Genomic DNA, 27,777 nt, shown 5'->3' with positions numbered 1-27,777 from the left:
CTGTCTACACTTCCCGCTGCATTGGAAAAGCAGCCAGCATAATCAAGGACCCTTTGGGGTCCTTGATTATTCTGGTTGCTTTTATTATGTCACCCCGGACATACACTCTTCCATCTTCTTCCCTCAGGAAAAAGATACAAAAGTCTGAGGTCACGTACCAACCAACTCAATAACAGTTGCCCTCAGACTTTTGAATAGATCTACCCTATATTAAGTTGATCTGGCTATGCCTATAACAGTATATTCTGCACCCTCTCCTTTTCTTCTCTATGAAGAGTATGCTTTGTCTGTATAGCACACAAGAAACAATACTTTTCACTCTACACATGTGACAATAATAAATCAAATCAAATCAAATGGCATAATCCTTCCATCGGGATTGTTGAAACAAACTTCATTATTCCTTAACCTTTGCAATTTCTTTCCATTTGACTATGGGCGATTACTGGTGCCCTTTTCCAAATTTACCACTTTACAGACTTAGACACCAGAGCCTAAGTCTTTCTGCACTCAATGTCTGAACTAAATAAATGGCAGGAAACACAGCAGAGGTCGTGATTTCCTCATTCTAATGAATGCTTCTGCTTCATTGCTGATTGTTTGACAGAAGTGGCACAAAATGGGAAAACGGCTGAACTGAGTCACGACAGATCAGCCATGATCTTATTGAATGGCGGGGCAGGCTCAAAGGGCTAGATGGCCTACTCCTGCTCCTATTTCTTATGTTCTTATGTTATGTTCTTATGTAACCAGAGCATTTGGAAAACCATCTCCCACTTCTCCCCGACCCCTCTCCCTAACTCTGTATAAAGGCAAAATGAAACTGCAGATGTCAGACCTAAACATAAACTGCTTAGGACAAAGATGAGGAGAAATTTCTTTACGCAGAGAGTGGTCAGACTATGGAATTCACTCCCACAGCAAGTAGTTGAGGCCAAAACATCAAATATTTTTTAAGATGCAGTTGGATATAGCGCTTGAGGTGAGGGGAATCAAAGGTTATGGGCAGGATCGGGCTATTGAGTTGGATGGTAAGCCATGATCATAACGAATGGTTATGATGAAAGGGCCAAATGGCCTCCTCCTGCTTCTATTTTCTATGTTAAAACAAAGATGGAGTCAGCAGCTGAGTCACCATCTGCAGACAAGTCCAGGTGGGTACCCAGGGATGCTGACTGACATGTTGAGTGATTTGAAGCGATTTAGGGTGCTGGACAACTGCTGGGACATGGTCTAGGAGCCTCGAGCTGCATGTTTATGAATGTCACTCAATTAAATGTGGGAGTGTATTTTTCACACATGTTTTCACCCTGCTTGACATGTACTGCCGCAAGATTAACATCACGTGGTGGAATGCTATTATAAGGGTGGCGAGGCGGGGGACCGTAACTGAACTGCAGAGCACTTTATCAGTATCCTGGACCGCCTGCAGAAGGCAAATCTTCCCGCTAATTTTCAAAGTCACGGATATAAAAGTCAGTTGCGGTCTGGTCCAGCTACATCCACTCAACAATACATTTTACCCACTCTTCTAACCCATCAAGAGAACAGGGAACTTGCCCAGCTTCGAAAGTAAAAGGTAAAAAAATTAAAACTTGCTCTGACCGCTCTTTCGGAATCCGTGCCTTACTTCTATTTCTTACTTTACAGGGAATCTTGTCTTGATAGAATCGGATCTCAGTGAGGGTCTCTGTAATGATAGATTGTGTAAGTTTAATTATTGCTTTCACTGAATTGTGGAGAAAATTGGGGCATTCTGGAAAAATATGCAGACGTGAAACTTTTTAAAAAAATCCTATATTTACCTCGATGTCTTTTGTATTAATGTCCTTACACAATAGGGCAGTAAAGGTATCAGAACTTACATTTTAAGATTATAAGAACATATTTGGTGTCAAAGGCAGGATGTTTTCAAGCAGTGAGAAACTATTTCCTGTTTTTTGGGACTTTATCTGCGGTTGAGATACCGCGTTTTCTCCATTTTACCATTCAAGTTTAATAATACTTTTGAATATATATGTATGTACGGCAGCTTAAATGTTGAATATCACAGAAAGATTTTCAGTGGGAACTCCGAAATGGGTGGAACCTCAACTCTAGGTGATCATCACCAATGGAAAGAGTAACATGTTGCCATTACGTATTTTATTTATTCGGCAATTCCAATTTCTCCCTTTACATGACTAACTTTAAGCTCTCTTGGGGATTATTTTATAAGCAGAGCATGAAGAATTAACTTTCTGGCTGAAAGAATTCAGCAGAGTCTGTAGGTGAGGAGTTTTCCTTATTGTGATGGATCCCTCTATTACCTCTTTACTCCCTTTCCCTGGCCTGCATCCTCCTCTGCATCAAATAATGAACTTCTCTCCCCTTTAAGGAGGCACAGTGGTTAGCACGGCGGTCTCACAGTGCCAGGGACCTGGGTTCGATTCCCAGCTTGGGTCACTTTCTGTGCGGAGTCTGCATGTTCTCCCCGTGTCTGTATGGGTTTCCTCTGGGCCCTCCGGTGCCCTCCCAAGATCCGAAAGACATGCTGGTTAGGTGCAACAGCTACCGGACTGGGGGATTTTCACAGTTGCTTCATTGTAATGTTAATGCAAGTCTACTTGTGGCACAAATAAATAAACTTTAAACAATGGTTCACAGAGATTCCTTAGACAGGTTTCAAGGGAAAAGGAACTTAAGTTATATGGATAAATTGGAGAAACTGGGACTGTTTCTCTGGGAGGAAGAAGGTTTATCCGGTTTCCTCCCACAGTCTGAAAGATGTTAGATCAAGCCGGGAATGGGGTGTAATGCCTCATCCTGCCAACCTGGTGAGACTTCTTATTCATCCTGTCAGCTTGGGTCTTGTTTAATCAAGCCCAAGATGGGGTGCAATGTCTTATCTTGTTAGCTTGGAAATTATTTGTCCCTTGCATGAAGATCACGAATAGGATTCATTTTGAATTCAGTTATTTGGTTGGAAATAAAGTATCAAAAGGTACCAAAAAAAAAGAAGCTGTTTCAGATTGGGGCAGAAATGTTGGTCACCAGAGGACAAAGATTTAGGATGAATGGCAAAACAACCTGGAACATTGGGAGGCAGCTTTGTAACTCAATGAAGTGGCGTTGGAAATGGATTACTTGAAAGGTTGGTGGACACAGAGTCAATAATTATTTTTAAAAGTGAATTGAATAAATATTTGAACATTTTCAAAAACATGCAGGGCTACAGGAAAGAGCTGGTACAGGCATAATGGACTGAATATCCTCCTGTATCAGTCTATGATCTCAACACTCTATACATTTCGACCACCAGATTTTTTTTTGCTTTTCATTGTCAGGAAATTAAACCTTGCTTAAGATCTGATTCAGCAACTTCATTATGTTTTAGAGCAAGACAGCTACATAAATATAATTCTTCATCTCTGATTAAAGGACAGCTGCAACATAAGTGATTTTTCTAGCATTCAAAGTTCATACAGAAGCAGCTGCGAACCTCATTATCTGTTATGTTATAAAATTCAAGCTTTAGAATATTTGTTTATATATTTATCTGTTTATATGAAAGATGTGGTCTATTGAAAAGCCTCCATCCATCCTGTGAGTTGAGTTTCTACAGATCACAGTGAAGCAATTCACCATGTAATTTCCTGTCATGGGCTCTGTCTTCAAAGCATCGCCCCTTACTGCCCACTCTGAAAACGTCAGTCCGACAATAAGTATTACAGATTTATTGAAAGCTTCCTTACTTAGCACAAAAGAATTCACCACAATTGACTTATTAAATAAATGTATCCACAATCAAATGTAAGATTTGGCCATATCAATGCAAACAGACCGGATGGGATGTACCCCAGGTTACTGTGGGAGGTGAGGGAAGTGACTGCAGAGCTCCTGGCGATGATCTTTGCATCATCGATGGAGACGGGAGAGGTTCCGGAGGATTGGAGGATTGCGGATGTGGTTCCTATTTTCAAGAAAGGGAACAGGGATAGCCCGGGAAATTACCGACCGATGAGTCTGACCTCAGTGGTTGGTAAGTTGATGGAGAGGCTTCTGAGGGACAAGATTTATGAGCATTTGGAGAAGTTTAGAATGATCAGAAATAGTCAACATGGTTTTGTCAAGGGCAGATTGTGCCTTACGAGCCTAGTTGAGTTCTTTGAGAATGTGACTGAGCACATTGACGAAGGAAGAGCGGTAGACGTGATTTACATGGACTTCAGCAAGGCGTTTGATAAGGTCCCCCATGCAAGACTTCTTGAGAAGGTGAGAGGGCATGGGATCCAGGGGGCTTTGGCCTTGTGGATCCAGAACTGACTTGCCTGCAGAAGGCAGAGAGTGGTTGTGGATGGGTCTTTTTCTGCATGGAGGTCAGTCACCAGTGGAGTGCCCCAGGGATCTGTACTAGGACCCTTGTTGTTTGTCATTTTCATAAATGACCTGGATGAGGAAGTGGAGGGAGGGGTTAGTAAGTTCGCAGACAATACAAAGGTTGGTGGTGTTGTGGATGGTCTGGAGGGATGTCAGAAGTTGCAGCGGGACATAGATAGGATGCAAGACTGGGCGGAGAAGTGGCAGATGGACTTCAACGCAGATAAATGTGTAGTGGTCCATTTTGGCAGGATCAATGGGATGAAGGAAGACAATATCAAGGGTAGGAGTCTTAGCTGTGTTGAAGAGCAGAGGAATCTTGGGGTCCGGGTCCATAGGTCTCTTAAATCGGCCTCGCAGGTGGAGGATGTGGTCAAGAAGGCGTATGGTGTACTGGCTTTCATTAATCGAGGGATTGAGTTTAGGAGTCGGGAGGTAATGCTGCAACTTTATAAGACCCTTGTCAGACCCCACTTGGAGTACTGTGCACAGTTCTGGTTGCCTCACTATAGGAAGGACGTGGAAGCTATTGAAAGGGTGCAGAGGAGATTTACAAGGATGTTGCCTGGATTGGGAGGCATGCCTTATGAAGATAGGTTGAGGGAGCTGGGACTCTTCTCCCTGGAGAGACGAAGGTTGAGAGGCGACCTGATAGAGGTTTATAAGATGTTGAGAGGAATAGATAGCGTGGATTCTCAGAGGCTATTTCCCAGGGCTGAAATGGTCGCTACGAGAGGACACAGATTTAAGGTGCAGGGAAGCAAGTACAGAGGAGATGTTAGGGGTAAGTTTTTCACTCAGGGTGGTGAGTGAATGGAATCGGCTGCTGTCGGTGGTGGTGGAGGTCTTTTAAAAGACTTCTGGATGAGTATATGGGATCTATTGGGATTGGGGGTTATAGATAGGTCTATGGCTTAGTAGGTATAGAAGTGATCGGCACAACTAGTGGGCCGAACGGCCTGTTTGTGCTGCAGTGTTCTATGTTCTGTGTTCTAAAAGTCTTGCATCTAGTTTGTTACCAGCATACATCAGTCTGTCAGGGACCGTTATAATACACAGTTTAAGATAGGAAAACAAACCAACAATTTTCTGCTTGGTTTTCACATCTTGATAACCTAGACCTTCCCTGGAACAACTACAAACCTGTAGAAATTTTCTTTGTGCTCTGAGGGAGGGATTTTAACTTAATCATGCATGATGAGTGGGTGGGGTGTGGTGAGGCAGTGAGTGGAAACGTGGTATTTAGTTGCACGTGGGAGCCCAGATATAGAGTGCCTCTATCAGTAGCTTATTAACCCAAATGCCTCCCACACCCCGCCTTCCCCCCACCCCCCAGATCTACTTTCTTCAAAACAGTAATGCAAATACATCTCGCTTGAGGGTCCTGACCAAACAGCATGAGTAAGCATTATTACAGGCCATTTGGGTCAATCTCAAATTTGGGTCAATCAGGGATTGTGGCGATGGGAGACAGAAAAGGAATAAATACCCTAATCGAGTCTCATTGTGCTAAGCTTGTGTCGTGCTTCAATGAAACCTCCCTGAATTTATTACTGCAGACTGTAAGGCCCTGCAGGAGATACTCTGTGTCACTGACTGGAGGAAGAAGCTTGCATCTTTAAACAAGAAGGTGCAGTGGAACATTGCTCAAGAAGTGAGCAGCAGGAGTGTGGTGTCAGGCCTGTGGATTTGATGCTGAAAGTGGTTTGATGACCTACGCAGGGCAGGAAAAGTGAGTACAGTGGTATATTCAACCATACTTTGATGTGTGTGTGACATCAACCCTCTCACTCCATCCTCTCAAGTCAACATCACTACATCACTCCACTCACCACCTGAACTTGCAGACAAAGATCACTTAGGACTGAGATCGGGAGAAATCTATTCTGTCAAAGTTTTGGGAGTCTTTGGAATTCTCCAGCCCAGAGATTTGTGGATACTCCATGTTTGAACATATTTAATCATAGAGGAGTCATAGAGGTTTATAGCATGGAAACAGGCCAATCGACCCAACCTGTCCATGCCACCTGGTATGCAATAGTCTCTCAAGGAATCAAAGGATATAGGGAATGGACGGAAAAGTGGAGTTGAAGCCCTAGATCAGCTGTGATCACATTGAATGGTGGAGCAGGCTTAACGGGCTGTATGGTCTATTCCTGCACCTACTTTGTATATTTTTGTACATTCATCTCTCTCTGTGCATTTCCTTACCTTCTCGTCTGAAAACAGAACAGAACTAGAGGGAGAGAAACAAAGGCCATGCTGCAGTCATCTGACTTCTAACATCTGCAGAGGGGGAGATGCTGTAAAGCAGTAGAATTTTGGCTTGCCTGAGTGTTGGAGATGGCACCTCCTAACTACCTAGAGACAGAAATAAATATCAGGCAGCCACTTGACAGTACTCACTCATGCTGACTTGATGTCAATATGATCTTGTGCATAATGATCACTGATAACATTACTATTTTGACAGTTCTAATTCATCCGTAATCATCCAAGGCACAATTAAACAACCTTCAGGAGACAATCCAGGATGGTGATGAAGATTCCTGAGAGGATCTCACACACTCTGAGGGTGTACCATCAGAGCACACAGTCAGATTATGCACCAGGTCAAATAATCATACTTCAGTTGAACCAGTAAAGAAGATAATTGGATTTTTACCTCGGCTGGTTTTTACAGCCTCCTACCTGATATGTTTTTGTCAATAGACCACATAAATATCACAGGTGGCTAACCCCCTCATGCAGCCACACCTACCCCCCCGCCCAATCTGGTTTCCTCAAAACAGCCGTCAGGAGTCAAATATTCTGCTGCCCAAGTCATAATATTATTGGAATGGGCAGGCTGTTTTTCAACTCAGCTGGTTAAAAGGCAGGCGGGAGGGGGGATACGTCCTTCAGGAGGTGCCCTATGTGCATCAGGGTAACCCTCACTCGGCATGCCCAATATGCTGCCACCCCACTTTGGGCCTCCCTGCCTGGCCTCCAAAACCCACTCCTCCACCCCTCATCAACACCCCTTCTTAGGATGCCCAATCCCTCCCTTCCCTAAAGGAAGGAGCTGTCGATGAGGAGATGTCTTCTGGAGCAGCAGCAAAGAATGTTTGATGTCCTGGCAGGCTTTCCAACTGCATTGTACGTGCTTGCAGAGAGAATGAAGGATCATGTCCGCGTGGCAGGTTGTCAGAGACGTTTGCAAATGAAATGAATGGCTACATGAAGTATCAACTGCAATGATGAAATGAGTGAAGCAGGCTCTGATCAACGGTTTGCAAAGTATGAACACTACTTTTAAACAGGATTGCCAGAAATCCCAGGCTTCTCTGTTCTTTGACCCACCGATCTGTAGCAAGGTTTTCTCCAGTGCATTAATGGCAGGTAAGTGTGGATGGACTATAAGAGGGCTGATGGTGAAAGGGATTCTGTCCAAAACGCTTCCACTTCTTACTTGTTGTTCCCATCTCACCCCCAGAGAGGGGAATCTTTCTGCCCATTTGGTATAAAGGGGTATCATTTTAACTGTGGGTGATAGAATAAAGTGGACATCATCAACTTGGCTGCCACTAAACAGTCTGCTTGATGGGAAACGCATTCCATTGACTGGAATATGTTTTCAATTCTTACTTCCCTTGGAAGATTTGCATTTTCAGTATTGTTACACCAGGGATTTTACACTCCTGCACCTCCTGTGCATACTGTCTTGGGTAGGTGATGTGATGGCTGACTGAATCCAAATGTAAAATCTGAGCTCAGTGTAAACTTGGCAGTAAAAACCTCTTTGTAACCCCCCTCCCCAACTCTCACTCCCACTCCCACTTCTACAATTACCAATTGAAACATTGAATGTATTTGGAGATTTAGGGAAATCCTCTCTTTATCCCTTATGCTAAAATGGTGAACACCAAGTTTATTTATTAATGTCACAAGTAGACTTACATTAACATTACAATGAAGTTACTGTGAAAGTCCCCTGGTTACTACACTCCAGCACCTATTCTGGTACACTGAGGGAGAATTTAGCATGACCAATGCGTTAACTGGCACGTCTTTCAGACTGTGGGAAGAAACCAGAGCACCCGGAGGAAACCCATGCAGACATGAGGAGAAAGTGCAGACTCCACATAGACAGTGACCCAAGCCAAGAATCAAACCCAGGCCTCTGGTGCTGTGAGACAGCAATGCTAACCGCTGTGCGACCGTGCCGCCCAGTCTGAAAGGATGCTCCTATAAAAGCCTAGCATTGGTGGGAGGGGTGCATGGTGTCAATATCTAACTAATGGTATAGTAGTACTATAATAATAGCATTTGTGAGCTGGTCTGGCTGCTTAAGTCTTTCCAATGTGTGCTACCTCAAGCTATTCAAGACCGATGAGCAAAGATGTGGTCAGAAACACCACACAAATTACAAAACTGCATTATTTCACCATGAGGAAATATACTGACCAACAGCAGCAATCAGATTTCCGTTAGCTCATTCGTAGCTGCTTTAAATTGTATAAAAAGAATGTAATCATTTTGATTTTTGTATTCTTTTTCTGCTGCACACAACTCAATTAGTATTTGTAAATTTTCTACCCATTTGTTATTGATGTGGATTGTGCCTGTACAGCCTAGATATAGAAAAGCTTCTTCCCTGCCGCCATTAGACTTTTGAGTGGACCTACTGTATATTAACTTGACTTTTCGCTACATCCCAGCCATGACTGTAGTGCTACTTTCTGCACCCTCTCCTTTTCTTCTCCCCAAAGTACTCTTTGAATGATATGCTTTATCTGTATAGCGCGCAAGAAACAACTTTTCACTGTATTCCAATACATGTGACAATAATGAATCAAATCAAATCAAATTGTTTTTCGACAGGAGTAGGGTGAACCTGATAACTCTATCATGCAATTTTCCGATGTTCTCATACATTGAACCTGGTATAAAGAGCAATAACTCCCAACTTTATTGCCAGCTGGTTGTCAGCAGGGCGGGTGTGAAAGCTCCTATGATCTGTCTTTTCTTCCACATTTGCTCATAGCAGCTGAAAATCTCACCACCCAACGTAAGTGTGACGTCTCCCAAACCAGTCCTTGGATCACTGCAAGGGGAAGCATCTGCTGGCAGTAATCGGAACAAATCAATGTATTCATTTTGATGAATTCTGGATTGCTAAATCAAATTGATAACTTGATCAGGTAGAATTGTGGCACGAACTGTCTAATGCATGTAATTGTCATCAGGTTGCTTGGTAGCTATAGTCAATTGAATTCTTGTGTCAATTAACATGGCTAATACATATATCGCTTATAAGCTGGCCATTTATTTTGTCATGTAGATATATTACTGTTGTGATATATCTTTAAGAGTACTATGAATACGGTTTGAATACAAATTTTTAAATTATATCCAATTGTCTCGAAATAATAGTACAAATTTATTATCTAGGGGCATCATTAATCAGAACACACTTCCAGCACATTAGTTCATTGGGTGACGCCTCTACAAATTCACAACACATTTGCAATGTAATTTTAGTTGTGTTTATATCCGCCCTTCTGCTTACTTAAAGTTGCACATATAGGGCAAAATTTTCCAGCCCTTTCTGCCACCTGGATCTTTTGGACTCGTCAAAGGCAACCACCTCATGGTGAGTTCCCCGGCGGCAGGTTGGACGAACCAAGCAAAATGCCGTAGACTTCGGCAGGATCGGAGAATCCCGGAGAAACCTCTGCTTCTGGAAAATATGCCAGGGAACTGGGGGGTGGGGTGCTGGAAAATCATGGCCATAGTTCAGGGTCCAAATTTCCTCTCCCCACAGCTTACAATGTTTGTGTTTATTGGCAATAAGAATTATGAATCTTTTATTGAAGTTTAACATTAAATCATTGCTCATTTTGATAAGCAAAATTGAAATATGCTATCTGCATTTAAACAAAGTGTCATGATTAGAGATACATATGAATCTCTGAGATGAATATCTGTTGCACAGTAATGCTTCAATTGACATACATAAGTCCAAATAGTAGGCTAAACACAATAGTTAACACTCAAATGAAGGGTAAGAATGTGATATTTGCATCATGGCAAGGCTTTGCTTTGGCTGTAGATATATGGGTTGCCATGCCAATGTTTTGTAGTCTACAGTGATGTATGTGTTATCTTCCACATGCCATATGCTATACATAGCTGAGAAATTATGCATAACTTCAAAATTAATTGATGCTTAATGGTTTAGGGGCCAGAATTTTCTGCATACAATCAATAAAATATATTGTGGTTGTGATTCACTAAAGCCACAGATAGAAAAACATTTTGAACTGTCTTAGTGTGCATCCAACCTATGTAGGAGAACTATATTTGTATCTGCATTTAAATTTTAATACATTGGAGTGTGAATATCACTGAAAAGAGAGACATCTTGCTGAAACTTTTTGTCTTGCACCTATTAGGACAAATGCAAGAATGCCAAATTTCAAACAACCACAACAATTTATACCATTGGAGAAAAGACAGTGTTGATTGGTTGAGGCATTGCCATAGAGAAAGTGATGGGAAACTATAGACTCCCCATGCTTCCAAGTAATGCAAAGAAAGATGCAGGGTTTGACCATATTCCTTTATTTTTGCAGATAATGGCTCCCTGCATATAGGAGGCCATGTAATCCTTGGAAGATAAGAGACCAAACAACAATGCATAAAGCACCAAAAGTAGTAACAGGAGCTGGAAAGACCAGAAAGGATACATGCAAATTTCTTGCATTTGTTCTGATGAGAAACATGAGCTTCAGAAACATAGAAACATTGAAAATAGAACCAGGAGTAGGCCATTTAGCTCTTCCCTCTATGCAGTAACTGGAGTGCATTCCAAACAGAACTGTTCCATGTTTCTTTCTCTAAACTTAAAACTTGTCAAAATGTAGACAAAAAGAGTAACTGTGAAACTATCGTTGACTAGGAGGGATGTGGTAGCACTGGGAAGGGTGCAGAGGAGATTGACCAGAATGTTGCTTGGGCTGGAGAGTTTTAGTTATGAAGAGAGATTGCTCTGGGGACTCAGGTTCGAACGCCATCATAGCAGATGGTAGAATTTGAATTCAATAAAAATATCTGAAATTAAGAATCTACTGATGACCATAGTCAAATGTCAGAAAAGCCCATCTGGTTGACTAGGGAAGGAAGGGAAGGAAATCTGCCATCCTTACCTGGTTTGGCCTACCTGTGACTTCAGAGGCACAACAATGTGATTGACTCTCAATTGCCCTCTGAAATGGCCTCTCAAGCCACTCAGTTCAAGGGCATTAAGGTTGGACAATAAATGCTGGCCAGCTAGCAACACCCATATCCCACAAATGAACTAAAAAAAAACATAAGTGGCTGGGTGTAAATATAGATTATATCTGAATTCAAGCTTATTGATAACCATCACGTATAAGGAAACTTATATTTATCTAAAATGTACCATTACACCTCACCAGCATAAAGTAGATCAAGAGTGATTCGGTAACTATGGTTCTACATTCATGTAACTTTACCCTTCCTTGTTTATGTGTTCCATTTGTTTTATAGTCAGCTATCAATCCAGTCACTTGTCTTTGTCTTCAATTTCTTTTGAGGTTCCTTATGAAAGGCTTTCTGAAAAGCCTTGTGTACCACGCCTTGGCCTTGTCTGCACTTTCTGCTGTTTCTTCAAACAACTTAGTACGGGTGGATAAACATGACCTTTCTTCTTAGAAGCTTCTGCTATCTTTCACACTCTTGTTAACTGATTTTTTTCTAGTACCTTTCATAACGTTGACATTCAGCTAGTTGGTCTATATCTTTCTTGGTTTTATCTCCCATTTTGAAGATAAGGACTACATATGCTTTTTACCAGTTGTCTAGAATTATCACTTTTCTTATTGAAGTTTTATACGTGAATACCAGAGAGTCATAGAGACAATCAGGTTAGAAAAATGTCCTTCAGCCCTTCGTGTCTATGCCAATCAAATATAAACCATCCAACTGTTCTAATCTCAATTTCGAGCACTTAGCCCACAGTCTTGTATGCCTTGGCATCACAAGTGCACAGCTAAACAGTTCTTAAATGTTATGAGGGCCTGTGCCTCCACCACCCTTTCAGGCAATGAATTCCAGATTCCCATCAAATGTTTTTCCTCACATCCCCTCTAAACCCCTCAGCTTAAATCTCTGCCCATTGGTCATTGATCCCTTCACCATGGGGAAAAGTTTCTTCCTATCTTTCTATGCCCCTCATAATTTTATACATCTCAATCATCTCCCTCCTCAGTCTCCTCAGCTCCAAGGAAGCCTCTCTTCATAACTACAACTCTCCAGCCCAAGCAACATTCTGGTAAATCTCCTCCACACCCTTTCCAGTGCTACTACAGCCCTCCTATAATGTGGATTCCAGAACTGCACACAATAATGTAACCAATGTTTTATACAGTTTCAGCATACCTCTCTGCTCTCAAACTCTACACCTGAGCTAAGAAAAGCAAGTATGCCATATGCCTTCTTAATCTTATTAGCTGCTCTGCTACCTTAAAGGACCAGCGTATATACACACAAATGTCCCCCTCACTGATCCTTCTGCTTCCCAGGGTTCATCATGTAACCTCTTGTTTATTTTTGATTCGTCAACAGGATGCGGGTTTGTAGGCAAGGCCAGCAATTACTGTGTATTTAGTATGACTTTAAGTCATAATGCTTGTTTGGAGAGCTGGGTGTAGACACAACGGGCCAAATAGCCTCCTTCTACACCGTAACAATTTTGTGATTAATTTCTCTTGAGAAGGTGGTGGGAGCCACCTTCTTGAATTGCTGCATTCCATATGGTGAAGATACTCAACAGCGGCAGAGTGTTCCAAGATTTTTATCCAGTGACAGCGAAGGAAAGCAGATATATTTCCAAATCAGGATAGTGTGCGAGGCAGAGGGGAAGTTGGAAGTGACGTGCTCCAGGCTTCTGCTGCACATTTGGGAGGTGCTGTCAAGAAGCTTTACCAAGTTGCAATAATGCATCATGTAAATAGGAGATACTGTAGACTTGGTACACTGATGGTGGGAAGAGTGGGCTGCTTTATCTTGAGAGATGTTAAGCTGCTTGAGTGTTGGAGCTGCACTCAACCAGCCAGGAGAATTTTCCATCAGAGACTTGACTTGTATCTTGTAGAGGGTGGACGATTCTTTTGGGAGACAGGGGATGAGTAATTCACCAGAGAATACCCAACCTCTCGGTGAATTACTCATCTCCTGCTCATGTAGTCATAGAATTATGTGGCTGATCCCGTGCAGTTACTGCTTTCAAGTGATTAAATCCTCACTATTAATTTTTGCCAAAGAATAAAGTTTAATTATTTATTATTCTCGCAAGTAGCCTTACATTAACATTGCAATTAAGTTACTGTGAAAATCCCTAATCGCCATGTTCCAGCGCCTGCTCGGGTACACTGAGAGAGAATTTAGCATGGCCAATGCTCCCAACCAGCACGTCTTTCAAACTGTGGGAGGAAATCGCAACACCCGGAGGAAACCCATGTAGACATGGATGCCCCAAGCTGGGAATCAAACCTCAGCCTCTGGCACTGTAAAACAGCAGTGCTAATCACTATGCCACTGTGAAGTTGCTTCTGCCCTCATTAAAAATAAACAATAAACAGATTGATTTTGATGTATTCTCTGCACATCATTCTCCTCAATGCTCAGTGTTCTTGGTGAATCCTTTTGCAGCTCTTCCAAGACTAGTAATGTCACTCAGCAAAAATACAAAACCTAGGGCTAACAGCCTGAAAGTTTACACAGTCGTAACATGTTGTAATCTCTTCCCCAACTCTCTCTCTCTTTCACCAGAAGAGTTTGCCACAAAGAATCTGCTTTGCACATTCCAACAAGACCAGAATTATTTCATAGCAATGTTAATTTTGGGATTCCTTAAATGTTTTATGCATCACATTTTTACTAATTGAAGAATCCTTGTTATTCACATCAATCGCATGAATCAAAATAATTTTTGTAGAAGTTTGACCTCGCTCCAAATAAACAAGCAGCATAGTTCTTCCCTTTAATTCCTGTTTCCAATGATTAAAATTACATCATGTGTTGGTCTAAACAGGTTAAAATCACGTTGAGATCAGATTGAACAATTTTTGTAAAGACTTCCACGACCTGCAAGTTTCCAAAAGCTGCACTGGGAGTTCGAATGGATGATTTGGAATCTAAGGGTAGTATCAAGTCTGGTGGTGATAAACCCAAAAAAGATGTTGCAGAAGCAGGGGCTGCAATGGAAAGGTATGCAGTAAAAATTCACTTATATTTAGCATTATTATAAAATATTCATAATAATAGGATCATTTTTGTCTGTTCTATTTATAATTTGTATGGTAACATTTTGGGTATTCATTACAGGTATCAAATTAACTTCCTTGGAAGGAAAGTTTCAGTTAGAATCATGACATCATAGTGCAGAAAACGTGCAGAAAAAGGTTCTTCAGCCCATCGAGCCTGCACTGACAACAGTCCCACCCAGGCTCTAACCCATTAACCCCACACATTTACCCTGCCAATTGCCCTGACACTAAGGAGCAATTTTGCTTGGCCAATCCACCTAAACTGCACATCTTTGGAGTGTGGAGGAAACCGGAGCATTTGGAGGAAACCCATGCAGACACGGAGAGAATGTGCAAACTCCACGCAGTCAACCAAAGCCGAAATGAACCCGGGTCAATGGCTCTGTGAGGCAGCAGTGCTAACCACTGTGCCACCAAAAGAGTGCAGCTCCAGTATCTTAGGAAAGTTAGTATTACAAAATGGATGCATAGGCATTTGTGGCTGGCTAGCATTTATTGCCCATCCCTAATTGCCCTTGAGTGGCTTACTAGGCCATTTCAGAGGGTAATTGAGAGTCAACCACATTGCTGTGGCAATGGAGTCACATGCAGCCCAGATCAGTTAAGAGCGGCAGATTTCCTTCCCTAAAGGATATTTAGTGAACCAGCTGGGTTTTTCCGACAATTGACAGTGGTTTCATCAGAATCACTTTTTTCACATCATGGAATAAGAATTCTCGAATTATTTCTGTTCATCAGACACCCAGGTCAGGCTAATTGATCTATAGAGGATTGAAAGATATACCACACCATGGAATCTATACATAACTTTTTTGCAGTTGTACTTGCTTGTTAAGCATCAAAATAAAGGTTTTCAATATTAGGGTGCACAGTTAAGTATAAGTTATATTAAAACTGTCAATTCACTTCTAATACATGAAGGATTTTCCCAAATTCAGTGCTGTATCATCGTAGAATCATAGAGGCCCTACAGTGCAGAATGAGGCCATTTGGCCCATTGAGTTTGCACCGACAACAATCCCATCCCAGGCCCTATCCCCACAACCTCACACATTTACCCCTATTTTTTATCTAACCTTATACATCCTTGGACACTAAGGGGCAATTTAGCATGGCCAATCAACCTAACCAGGACATCTTTAGACTGTGGGAGGAAACCGGAGCACCTGGAGGAAATCCACGCAGCCACAGGGAGAATTTGCAAACTCCACACAGACAGTGACCCAAGCCTGGAATCAAACCCAGGTCCCCAGAGCTGTGAGGCAGCATTGATAAACACTGTGCCACCATGCTGTTCCATGTTAACTATAATTATTTTGGGGAACTTAAAATATGCCTAATTAAATTTTTAATTATAGTATAATCAATAATTAAAATGAGAATGTGAAATAGAGCAAGGGTTAAATACAGCACATCTATAAACATAGATTTACGTGATTTTTTAAATTATTTTCCAGAAAATGTGGTGGAGGTGATTTGGAAAGTACAGTGTGCCATAGAAGTATTGATGATGGACAGAAAGAAAACGAGCATGTAAGTAGCCAGTGGTCTAGTGAAGCTGACTATTGGAATGCATTTAGAGAGGCAAGGACTGATTAGGGACAGTCAACATGACTTTGTGAGTGGAAAATCATTTTTCATAAATTTGACTCAGTTTTTTGAAGGGGTAACCAAGAAGATAGATGAGGGCAGTGCAGTTGATGTTGTCCACATGGACTTCCGCAAGATCTTTGACAAGGTACCAATGTAGGTTGTTGCATAAAGTTAAATTTCACAAGATCCAGGGTGAGTTAGTCAATTGGATACAAAATTGGCTTGATGACAGAAGTCAGAGGGTGGTTGCAGAGAGTTGTTTTTCAAACTCGAGACCTGTGACCAGCAGTGTGCTTCAGGGATCAGCGCTGGGTCCACTGTTATTTGTCATTTATATTAATGATTTGGATGAGAAGATAGGAGGCACAGTTAGTAAGTTTGCAGATGACACCAAGATTGGTGGCATAGTGGAGAGTGAAGAAAGTGATCTGGGATTGCAACGGGATCTTGATCAATTGGGCCAGTGGGCCGAGGGATGGCAGATGGGGTTTAATTTAGATAAATGCGAGGTGATTTTGATAGATCGAACCAGGGCAGGACTTACTCAGTTAATGGTAGGGTGTTGGGGAGAGTTATAGAACAAAAAGATCTAGGAGTACAGGTTCATAGCTCTGGCCAATCAATGTAACCTGCACATCTTTGGGCTGTGGGAGGAAACCGGAGCACCCGGACGAAAACCACACAGACACAGGGAGAATGTCCAAACTCCACACAGATAGTGACCCAAGCTGGGAATCAAACCCAGGTCCCCGGAGCTGTGAGGCAGCAGTTCTAAGCACTGTGTCACTGTGCCGCCCCAATTTAGTTACATTATACAAAATGCAAATATTAAAAATTCTGATGATCGTTTGGGATGGCATTGTGTCTTTTCATATGTTGGAGGCTTGTTAAACAAATAGTCTGTTTGTCTGATTAAGTCACATTAATACATTTTTCTATTTTCTTTAGTATGCGGGAACAACCTCCATTTCGATGTCTGTGTTTAACTTGAGCAATGCAATCGTTGGTACTGGCCTCTTAGGCTTGTCATACGCAATGGCCAATACAGGGATTGTACTGTTTGTGTAAGTATCAAATGGAAAAATTATCATTAATGTATTAGTTAATACTTTTTCTTATAATGAACAGTTCCTTTTGTTCAAACTAACACCTCACAGCATTGCTGTGTTTGTTGAAGAGATCATTGCATGATTCTTTTGATTTAAAACAATTGGTCAGTGGCATGCTATTTTATTTATAATACAATATTTTTGTTGATCAAATTTGTCTAAAATTTTAAGAATGCATTTTGCCTTTTCAGATGCTATATGAATTATCCACATCACATTCAAAGTTGCTTTCAAACACTGGGCAAAATCTTCCAAAAGAAATGGCAGAGTGTTGTTTCTGGTGAGAAAAACAGCAAAACACGTCAGCTTTCTCACAAGATCTTACGACACTTTGCCAAAGAAAATGGGTGAGGGAAGGCCTTAACATGCTGGCAAAACATGGCTGTGGAGTGATCGGGGTGCCCTGATCAGAACAGCAATAAACCTCCTCCTCAGCGCACCATTGTGGTCTCAGGGTTCCCTCCAATCCCCCCCTCCAACTCCATCCCAGTCGGAGCCAACAGTTGACCCTCCCCCGCCACTCTCCGTAACAGTCAGCATCAGCACCCCCTCCTCTTCCATTCCCTCACCTCCAATGGCCAGTGCCGGTATCCCCAACTCTCATGTCCCCTCCAGCCCACCTCCATATTCGAATGACATTCCATGAACCTCCACTGTGGTCCATCTCCAGCACTTTCCCTGGCACAGGTTGGCGCTGTGCCACCTGGCAGGGCCAACCTGTGCCAAGGGGCAGTGCCGGGGGCATTGCCAGACCATTATCTGCCTATGTCCCTCTCCTACAGGGGTTATACTTATCTTTGCGCCCCAGAGGAGATCCCTATGACAGGTTCATATCTAAGTTAACCTGATGTCGGGACAAGTGTCAATGCATGGCGGGGTTAAATATCTGGCAAGGGGGCCAGTTAATGGTACTAAAATGTTTGAAATGCATGTAAAGCAGATTCATGCCCGCTATCGGCATGATGCTGATTGGATCACCGGCGGCAAGCGGGGAAGGTCTGAAACCCCAATCTTGCTTCCTAAACTTCCGGATCGCAAGCACCCTCCAGCATTTGCACAGACAGCAAGCATGGGGTCAAGATCTCCCTCATATTCTCTTCCATTAATCAGAAAATCTAAGATGATTTGAGAGCAATTGTGTTTGTACTTATGACAGGGAACTGTCTAGGATGTGGATGCATTCTGGCCTCCCGTAGTGTGTTTCTCGGTGGCAGCCTGCCATTGGCCTGCTGTGGGATCTTCCGATCCCAGGACTGTCAATGGGATTTCCCATTGAATCCACCCTGCAGTGCTGGGAAACCTGCGACAGGGTACATCGTCAAGTGGACCAGAAGTACCCACTAACGGGAACAGTCGGAAAATCCTGCCTGAGATTGGCTGTATAAAGTACACTGACAAAGTGTAGCAGATTGTTTTTTTTTGCCTCATGATAAATTGTATCCAGCTCACTTTGAACTGTGTGAGGAACAATCAGCATATTTATGCAGGTCAATTTTGCTCACTTCCTGTCGAGGAAAAAGAAAATAATTTGATAACAAACATGGGAAGAGATCGAGTTTCAACTTAATGGGAATTGATTTAATTGCTAATCATTTAGTCAGCGAAATTTGCTCAACATATCCAGAGCAGTTGGCTTCATTAGAAAACTGCTCAGTAAATGAAACCAGTGAAGATTAATAGATACATCTAAATTAGTTGAATCTTGGTTGAACAGCTTGTTAGATAGCATGAAAATCCAGGCCAGAAAGTCCACTGAAACTTTAATCTTCACTAAGTGCATAAAATGAATAACACACCTTACGACTTCCAGAGAGAGAAAGTAAGAGACTGCGCTCAGTGCTTGCTAATATGTTCTCACAACTGTCTTAGAATGCACGTGGCTATCCACATGGACACTGACTGGTCTCCTTCAAGAATTATAGGAGATTAAATGAGGATTCATTTCCATCGAGATCCTCAATAGAACTGGTGCCTTAAAGCCACCTACACATATTTGTCATTGTTGTAAGGATGAAGAACAGAAGTGCTAAAAATGATTGTCCAGCCGATGTTAATAGATATCATTAAATGTTAATTTAATTGACTATTAATTGCGAGGATCCAATCATTTTGGCATTTTAAAATGATTGCTGTGGCACTGGTAGACCAGACCAGGTAAGGACAGCAGATTTCCTTCCCTAAAGGACATTAATGAACCAGATGGGTTTATCTGACAATCAACAATGGTTTCACATAGATTCTTAATTACAGATTTTTTTTTATTGAGTTCAAATTCCACCATCTGCCATGGCAGGATTTGAACCAGGGTCCCCAGAACATTAGCTGAGTTTCTAGCGATAATACCATGTGACCATTTCCTCCCCAGAATACTAATATTAATACTAGTATTAGCTCATATTTCCCAACTTTAATTCCCATTTTTATTCATCTATCCTGTTACTAAGTCTCTATAGAGTTTTTTTTCTTAATGTTCTGCTGAATTCTTTGCTTTCACTGATAAATAGGTATGTAGCTCTCAAACTTAAGACATTTTTAGTAGTGTCAACACAATTATTTATAACTGTTGTAAGCTGCAGAGGTTTCCAGGCAGAGTGCTGATATATTCCAACTATAACTGCCTGTTGAGAATTGTTGCAATTAATGACCACTACTTTCATTGTTTCCCTTCATTAACCTGCGTTATCTTCGAATTATTGCCTGCGTGCTTGCTAAATGATGTGGAATTGTTTTCTTTCTGAAATGCTCCAATGCCTTCACCTTTATGGATATTAATTTAATTGACTTAATTGCAAGGACCCTTTTTTTGGCATTTTAAAATAATTGTAAAAAAAAAATGCCCCATCTGTAGATTGATTGCAAAATTTAGCATTCCCACTGGGGAACAACCCTTGCAGGGAAAATACTTTGGTTAATTGTGGTTGTGCCTTGAATGAGTATCTCTCTTGACTGAGAGTGCTGGATCTCATAATCACTCATAATAATTGATATGCAATGAAGGATTTACAACAATTTTCTTTCCGGCAGCTTGCATTGCTTAATCTTGTACCTGAACATATTTCAGTTTTCCACCTGATATATATTCAAGTGCCCAAGTTTTTAAATGGCATTTCATTTACTAATCTCCATTTTTCAAGAAATGCAGACACATCTTCTGTTAAAAGAATGTTGTAATTCTTCAGCAGAAACAAATGTCATAACTGTGTGCATCTTTACCTTTTCGACTATCTCACCTTACTAGTCTTTAAGAGAGTCACTTGTTTTTTGAAGCTCAATTCTCCATGAACATAGTTAAGTCTTTTGGGCGGGATCCTTCAGTTTTGCCTTTCACATGGCTTGCCCACCCCGCCACTGGGGAACCAGTGGTGGTGGGTCGTCTTCAGTGAGACTAGAAGCTCCCGCCATCAGGAAAGGACGGAAAATCCCATTTTCCTTAGAACTCTTTAATTTGATCCTCCATAGATAATGCATTTGGAAGTTTTAGCTTTCTTTCATGCATTGCATGATCTTTCATTCTTTGTGTTTTTTAAAATGCTTCCAATATTTTTTCCCTCTGTTTTGGCCTTTATGTCATCACCAAGTTCCAGTTTTTGGTATTAACCAGCTACTTGGTTATGGCATACATTTCATTTGCAGCTTATCCAAAACAATCTCAAAAGTATTCTAATTTTATTTTACATTTTCCATCTTGTGATTTCTCCAGTGTGTTCTCTGTATTATAATCCTGCTAGCTTCACAATCAACCTTCCTAAAATTGAATATATACAGTAATAAATGTACCGATGTGTCACCCACTCACTGTAAGACACATGCACACACACATGAACACCAGTCTTTCCCATTGACTCCAGTGGGATGGCACGCTGCCCATCCACAATTGCCTGTGAAAGTTACCCCAAATAACTTCGCAGATGGGCGGGCGGGGTGGGGGGATGCAGAATGGGGTGGTGGTGAAGACAGTTGTCTAGTGGGCGAGTAACCCAGATGGCCAGGCAATATTTTGACGATGAATGTTCAAATCCCATCATGGCAGCTGATAGAATTTAAGTTCAAGCACTTTCTCAGAGTGGAAAAGTTAGTTACTCAGGGGCACAGGTTTAAGATGCCAGGGGTAAATTTGAAAGGAGATGTACAAGACAAGTTTTATACACAGAGAGTGGTGGGTGCCTGGAACTTGCTGCCAGGGGAGGTGGTGGAAACAGATATGATAGTGACCTTTAAGGGGCATCTTGACGAAGACATAAATAGGATGGGAATAGAGGGATATAGTTCTGGAAAGGGTAGAGGGCTTTAGTTCAGTCGGGCAACATGGTCGGTGCAGACTTGGAGGGCTAAAGGGCCTGTTCCTGTGCTGTAATTTTCTTTGTTCTTTGTTCTCTAATTAAATCTGGAATTGAAAGCTAGTTTTAGTAACGGTAACCGCAAAGCCATCATCAGTTGTCGTAAATAACCATCAGGTTCACAAATGTCCTTTAGGGATGAAAAAATGCCATCCTTACCTGATCTGGTCTGCATGTGACTGCAGATCCAGGACAATGTGGTTGACTCTTACCTGCCCTCTGAAATGGCCGAGCAAACCATTCAGTTCAAAGGGTATTTGGGAAAGCAGTGGATGTTGGTCTTGCCAGATACGCCCACATTCAATGGAAGAATACCTTTTTAGTAAAACGTGGTCTGTTGCGGGTGCTTTACTGGCACTTAACCTAGATTTGTACATAGCATTTGACCATATTTAGTCTTTTACCATGACTGCATACATTACTGTAAGCCAGGGCTGTTGGCACCTTCAGCATCATTTCTTTGCTTTTAGCTACTTGTGGGTTTTTTGATCCTTTAGCTTGCGTCTGACAATTCTTGTAAGTATAAATATAAGGCGTTCAGCAGTGCGTTTCTAAACAACAGAGGCAACCACAATATCACAGCAGCTCAAAAGTCCTTTGACTTTGGGCTGGGTCGGAAGATTCCACCAGTGGGAGGGGCTATATAGTTCCGGCCATAGGGCGGAATTTTCCCGTCCCGCCTGCCATGGGAATAGGAGTGTGGAAGGACGGATCATGCAAAAGACCACTGACCTTGGATGGGAATTTGCAGCCTTGGGGGTGAGTGCAGCCGGAAAATCCCACCCATAGTATTTAAGCAGGTTGTGAAATGAAGCTCAGGAGGATACATAACATAAGTCCTTTCAAAATCATCAAGGAAAAGGATGAGAACAATTATTTGAGGGTGATTTTAACTCTGGCTGGTACTGTGAAATGGTTGGTGTTGATTCATCTGTGTTAAGTATCACTTTTGATCTTCATTTAAGAATAATGAGGGGAGGTGTTAATATCACTCTTTTTTTTTACTTATCCAAAGTCAAAATGCCCACTTTTGCTTTGTCAATGGTTATGTCAGACATCTCTTTATTTCAAAGCTTAAATAAAAATAAAAATCTGGAAAGTGCTAAGCAACATAATTAAGAAGGGAACAAATATCTTTTTTTCCTTTTTCTTCTGCAGGTTCCTTTTAATTGGTATGGCTCTGTTGTCGCTTTATTCTGTTCACCTTTTGCTCCAGATTTCAGTCTTAACAAGTAAGATGATGGAACTTTCTTTCAGACTGTAGCACCAGAACTCATTGTTAAATTGCTTGCCATCTTCAGGACTCATTGCATGTGTCAGCAACTCATAAAACAAATGTCAGTTCTGGCTTTGAAACCCACTGGTTAACTTTTTTGGCCATGTGCGGAAGTTATATGCAAATTACAAAACCCTATGGGAGAACACATTGGCTGTACTTCAAAGTTTACACCCACTTCATGACCTAAAATGGGCACATATGTCACAGCATGAATTTTCTAGGCTTTCAAGTGCCACAAAGTCAAAAGTCCCTTTCGGATTGTCAAGATATTATTTTTGAACAAAAGAGTTTCTTATCAGGAATCTGTAATGATAATTAAATAACTTGTAAACAGAATTAACTAATTAAATTAACCTTTGAAGGAAATAAATAAGAGGAAAAACAGCCAGCAACCAGGTCTAAGGGTGGGATTTCCCTGGCGTGCCCGTCCCAACACCAGAAAATTCCACCCGAGAACAATAGACCTTTGTATAGTTCCCACCACCACCCCCCCCGGGGCCCACTACGATTCTGTGGCGGGTGGGACGATAAAATTCCCTCCCATGTTTTTGAACTTATTGATTTATTCATATCATGTTTTAAAGCACTGAATCCTAACAGTTACCTTAAATTAAAAGTTAGAAGCAGTTTCAGTTTTATATATTCTAAAATCCTATTAATTACATTTGCCAGAAACCTCCAACCTCCCCCGCAGGTTGGGATTCTCCGTTCCTGTTGCAGTGAGTGGAGTTTTTGGCTGAGCGCTAAATCCTCGGTTCTCGTCAGCAGCAGGAGGGGAACGAGATTGGGGAATTCCATCCATTATCTCACAAGTGTAGCCTCTTCAGTACTTTAGTCCCTACTTGCTTGGAATACATAAATTTAGATCAATAATCCAGACGAGAAAGAGTCTTATCAATCAGTTCATGTTTGAATATTGGTGAGAGATGTTACAAGATAAAATGATTTAAAGGTAGCACGGTGACACAGTGGTTAGCGCTGCTGCCCTCATAATGCCAGGGACTCGGGTTCACTTTGGGCTCTGGGTGGCTGTGTGGAGTTAGCATGTTCTTCCCATGTCTGCATGGGTTTCCTCCGGATGCTCTGGTTTTCTCCCACAGTCCAAAGATATCTAGGTTAGATGTATGGACCATGTTAAATTGCTCCTTAATGTCCAAAGATGTATAGGTGAGGGGGATTAGCAGGATAAATGTGTGAGGTTTGACATGATGCACTCCATTTTAACAGGATTTAAGCCGGTTAGTGAAGCAACAACCAAGACACAGTGCTTTTCCTCATTGAAGGAGTTTGTTAACTTAGTCAATCTCACAACTCTCCTCCCACACACCTAGGCCCTGATCTTACCGGCACAATTTCGGGGTGGGCAAAGCTCGCAGAATGGCATTCTCCGTTGGCCTCAGGGTGCAATCTTAGAAGCCTCAGGTGGCCTTGCCAGTAAAATTCCGGCCCAGTGTCCCAGCTATCCCCTCTAAATAATCTTTTAAATAAACCAAAAAAGTCTATAGAATAAACTAACAAGAGGAGGTGACAGCCTCTAGTGAGGCACTGTACCAAAAAATCAAAACTTCAAAGGAAACTTAGCTAATCAAAATTAAACATCATTACTGGGGGTCATGATGCACCCCAGCCCCCGTGATACCCTCTGGCAGCAGAAGGCCTGAAGCGTACCAGTGGACATTGCATGCTTCTTCTGCAGGACCACCAGACTATGGACATTGCCACAGTAGAGGGGCAGACAATCGGGTTGGACAGCCCCCTTGACCAGCCACTGCTTGGATCTGCTAATGGCCACCTTCGTCAGGCCCAGGAACAGGATCCCCTATTTACACATGCTCAAAGACAATTTACACCCATCACCTTTTAACTTTTGACAACTGACATTGGCAAACCTTCACAATGTAATCAATAAGACATTAACATTTGACACCCCTGGAAAGAAAAGTGATGTAGACAAAGAAACTTACGTAAGCAGAAAACCTGGCACTAAAGTTTATTTAATTCTCCCAAGTGAGAGATGGAGCCAAAATGGGGGAGAAGCATGTTTTAGACCATTTCTAATGAACTGTTTAGAATGCAGAACTTTCGTGCCTTTAACTTGTATTGGCAAAATCAGACAAATAGTTGTTTGGTGTCACAGAATTTGAGCATTACTGAGAGGAGACATTTTGTCTAAGCTTTCTGTCTTGCACTCATCAGGATAATTCCAAGAATACCAATACCAGGGGAAACAACAACTTTGTATGGGAAGAGAGTGCTGATTTGTTGGCAAGTGGACTCTGATTGATAGAGATGTTGCCAAGGAGAATATACCAGTTAATGTTGACTAACAGTTAACTACCAAGAATCATTTGAAAATTCAAACCAGGCAGCTGGATTCTGATTGGTAACAACATTGCCCTGAGGATTGAATCAGTGAATGGCTATTAATTTTTTTTTAGCTGAAACAGGCGCAATGAATGCACCAGTTCTTTCTGTCTACAAAGAACAGGACCCTGTGTATTCATATATGTAGCTTCCAGTACATGCAGGGAGTCCGACTGACCATCCTAAGTTAGTTGTCAGCATAATTTTAGCACACTGAGGACTATTTGACGAATGTTGTCCAATCCAAAGCTCCAACAAAATGTCTTTTTTCAGCAAAATTCAAATCAGATATCACTCATGTCAATGAAAATGTACAAAAAAAACACAGTGACTTCAATCTCTATCTACTAATGAAGCAACTAATTGTTGTAAAACATATCTAACCACTTTGAAGTTTTACATTGAAAGTTTAATTTCTTTTGATCAATAAAAATGTTTCTGCCTTTAGATACCGTGGTTTATGAAACACTGGGACAACTAGCATTTGGGAAACCTGGCAAATTTGCAATCTTTGGATCAACATCACTACAGAACATTGGAGGTAATGCTTAGAGAACTGTGGATATTTTAGTCACAAGTGTGTTATGTTAACATTCAAATCACTAGTTCCCCAGTTTTGTATACAGTCTTCTGAATGACGTGTGATTACATTCAACTCAGGATACATTGGAGGTTTGCTGCCGTCTGATTTTCAAATATAATGCTCCTATAAAACACTTCAGAATGTTTTACTGTGAGAGGCGATCGTAACGAAGCACATGTGATCTCGAGGGGCTAGGTAGATTGGACGCCAGGAAGATGTCTCCCTAGCGGGAGAGACTAAAACTAGCAGATACAATTTAAAATTAAGGTTTCCCTTTTAAGATGGAGATGCTTACTCTTAGAGGGCTGTTAATCTGTAGAATTCTCTTTCCCAGAAAACATGTGGTCATTGAATTCATTCAAGGCTAAGTTAGATTTTTGGAGAGACAAGGGAGTGGAGGGTTATGGGGCTGGAAAGTGAAAGACAGACCAATCATGAACTTATTGCGTGACAGAACAGGCCTGAAGGCTACTCCAGCTCCTAAGTCCTGTGATTTTTAGAGAATAACTGGGCGAGGTATAAATAGTAAAATAAACTTCCAGTCTGAAATAATGTTTGAGTTGGATTTGGACTTAGGCAGCCAATGGTTCCACCAGAAATTGTTATTCTATGCAAAATTAATAATGAATCTTTAGGTCAACAATGCTGTTCTATTCAGCCCCAGCAGGTGCTCTCTTTCTCACTGTTTATTAATGGCACAGAGATGGCTATGTCCAATGTGAATTAAAGTGGTGGCTTATAAGCATTGCCTGGAAATATTAATTTCTTGATTTGGCAGTTTTGGGAATTCAGCAGGGGTTGTATATCCCCTTCCCATGCTCCTACAAGGCCCTTTAATTACGCAATGCATCGCCTCCTATCCCAGCCTCACCCCACATGTCAATCCGTGCAGCCAAACCTTTAAGTTGCCAGGAGTTGCTTATTGGCTGAACTTGTGTGGATCTCCTCACCAACCTGAGGCACAGTAGGGCAACTCACACTTATATTAAAATAACATTGATAAACTGTCGGGACGAAGCGTTTTATCATTCATGGGATTTAATATTGGGCAAAATTCTCTCGCCTCCCAGCCACGTGTCTCCCACCGGTGGGAGAAGGCTTGCTGTCCACTTGTGGTGGGATTCTCTGGTCCCACTGTTATCATTGGGATTTCCCATAGATGTCACCCCACGCTGGCGTGAAATCCACGGTCAGGGGTGCGCTGCTGGTGGGACTGGAGAACCCCAATGACTTGAACAGCAGGAGATCTTCTCTTGAAACCTTTCATTGTGTTGTCAACTGTTCAGAGAAACAGAAACCTTTTCCGTCGTGGCTCCTAATTTCCTTACTTCTAAAGGAAGTGCGATAGGGAGGCAGGAAGATTTAGAGAGATTTTCGTTGCTTCAGGCAAGCTTACTGAATGCTCAGCCATGAATGGTGCAGCAAAGGGAGTGTGGGGGGGTGATGCTGTTGGCACTTGGTACAAGAGAAATAATAATCATAAAATCAATAAATAGGATTGCTTTATTTAAGTTACAGCAGCTTGTGAGACTATTCTTCCATGCCTGTTAGAAGTATTTCTGCACACACATAACAAAAATCAAATAGAATATTGATTTTATTTGCTTTGATATATAAATTCCAGTTCATATCAGCATTGGTGCTAAGAATTTCTGTTACTGATTGCAGAGCAACAGGGCAGAACGGTAATACATATAACAAAGGGCAGCATAGTGGCACAGTGGTTAGCACTGTAGCCTCACAGCTCCAGGTTTCCAGGTTCAATGCTGAATCACTGACTCTGTGGAGTTTGCACGTTCTCCTTGTGTCTGCGTGGGTT

The 27,777-nt window shown here is 41.7% G+C and overlaps 1 protein-coding gene across 1 annotated transcript in view; it reads left to right on the top strand.

The window, feature by feature from the left end:
* Nucleotides 1–1,410: 1,410 nt before the first annotated feature.
* Nucleotides 1,411–27,777, top strand: part of LOC145344552 (sodium-coupled neutral amino acid symporter 1-like) — a 51,810-nt gene continuing 25,443 nt past the window's right edge. Inside the window, exons 1-6 of the mRNA XM_080191748.1 lie at nucleotides 1,411–1,579; nucleotides 14,459–14,634; nucleotides 16,151–16,226; nucleotides 17,235–17,350; nucleotides 22,891–22,964; nucleotides 25,824–25,916. Of these exons, the coding sequence (XP_080047874.1) occupies nucleotides 14,546–14,634; nucleotides 16,151–16,226; nucleotides 17,235–17,350; nucleotides 22,891–22,964; nucleotides 25,824–25,916 (448 nt within the window). The 5' untranslated portion in view covers nucleotides 1,411–1,579; nucleotides 14,459–14,545. The remainder of the gene's footprint in view (nucleotides 1,580–14,458; nucleotides 14,635–16,150; nucleotides 16,227–17,234; nucleotides 17,351–22,890; nucleotides 22,965–25,823; nucleotides 25,917–27,777) is intronic.

The sequence above is a fragment of the Carcharhinus amblyrhynchos genome, chromosome 6 (genome assembly GCF_965287045.1).
Source record: "Carcharhinus amblyrhynchos chromosome 6, sCarAmb.v2.hapA, whole genome shotgun sequence".
NCBI classification, from domain to species: Eukaryota; Metazoa; Chordata; class Chondrichthyes; order Carcharhiniformes; family Carcharhinidae; genus Carcharhinus; species Carcharhinus amblyrhynchos.
This window is presented reverse-complemented; position numbering and strand designations above follow the sequence as displayed.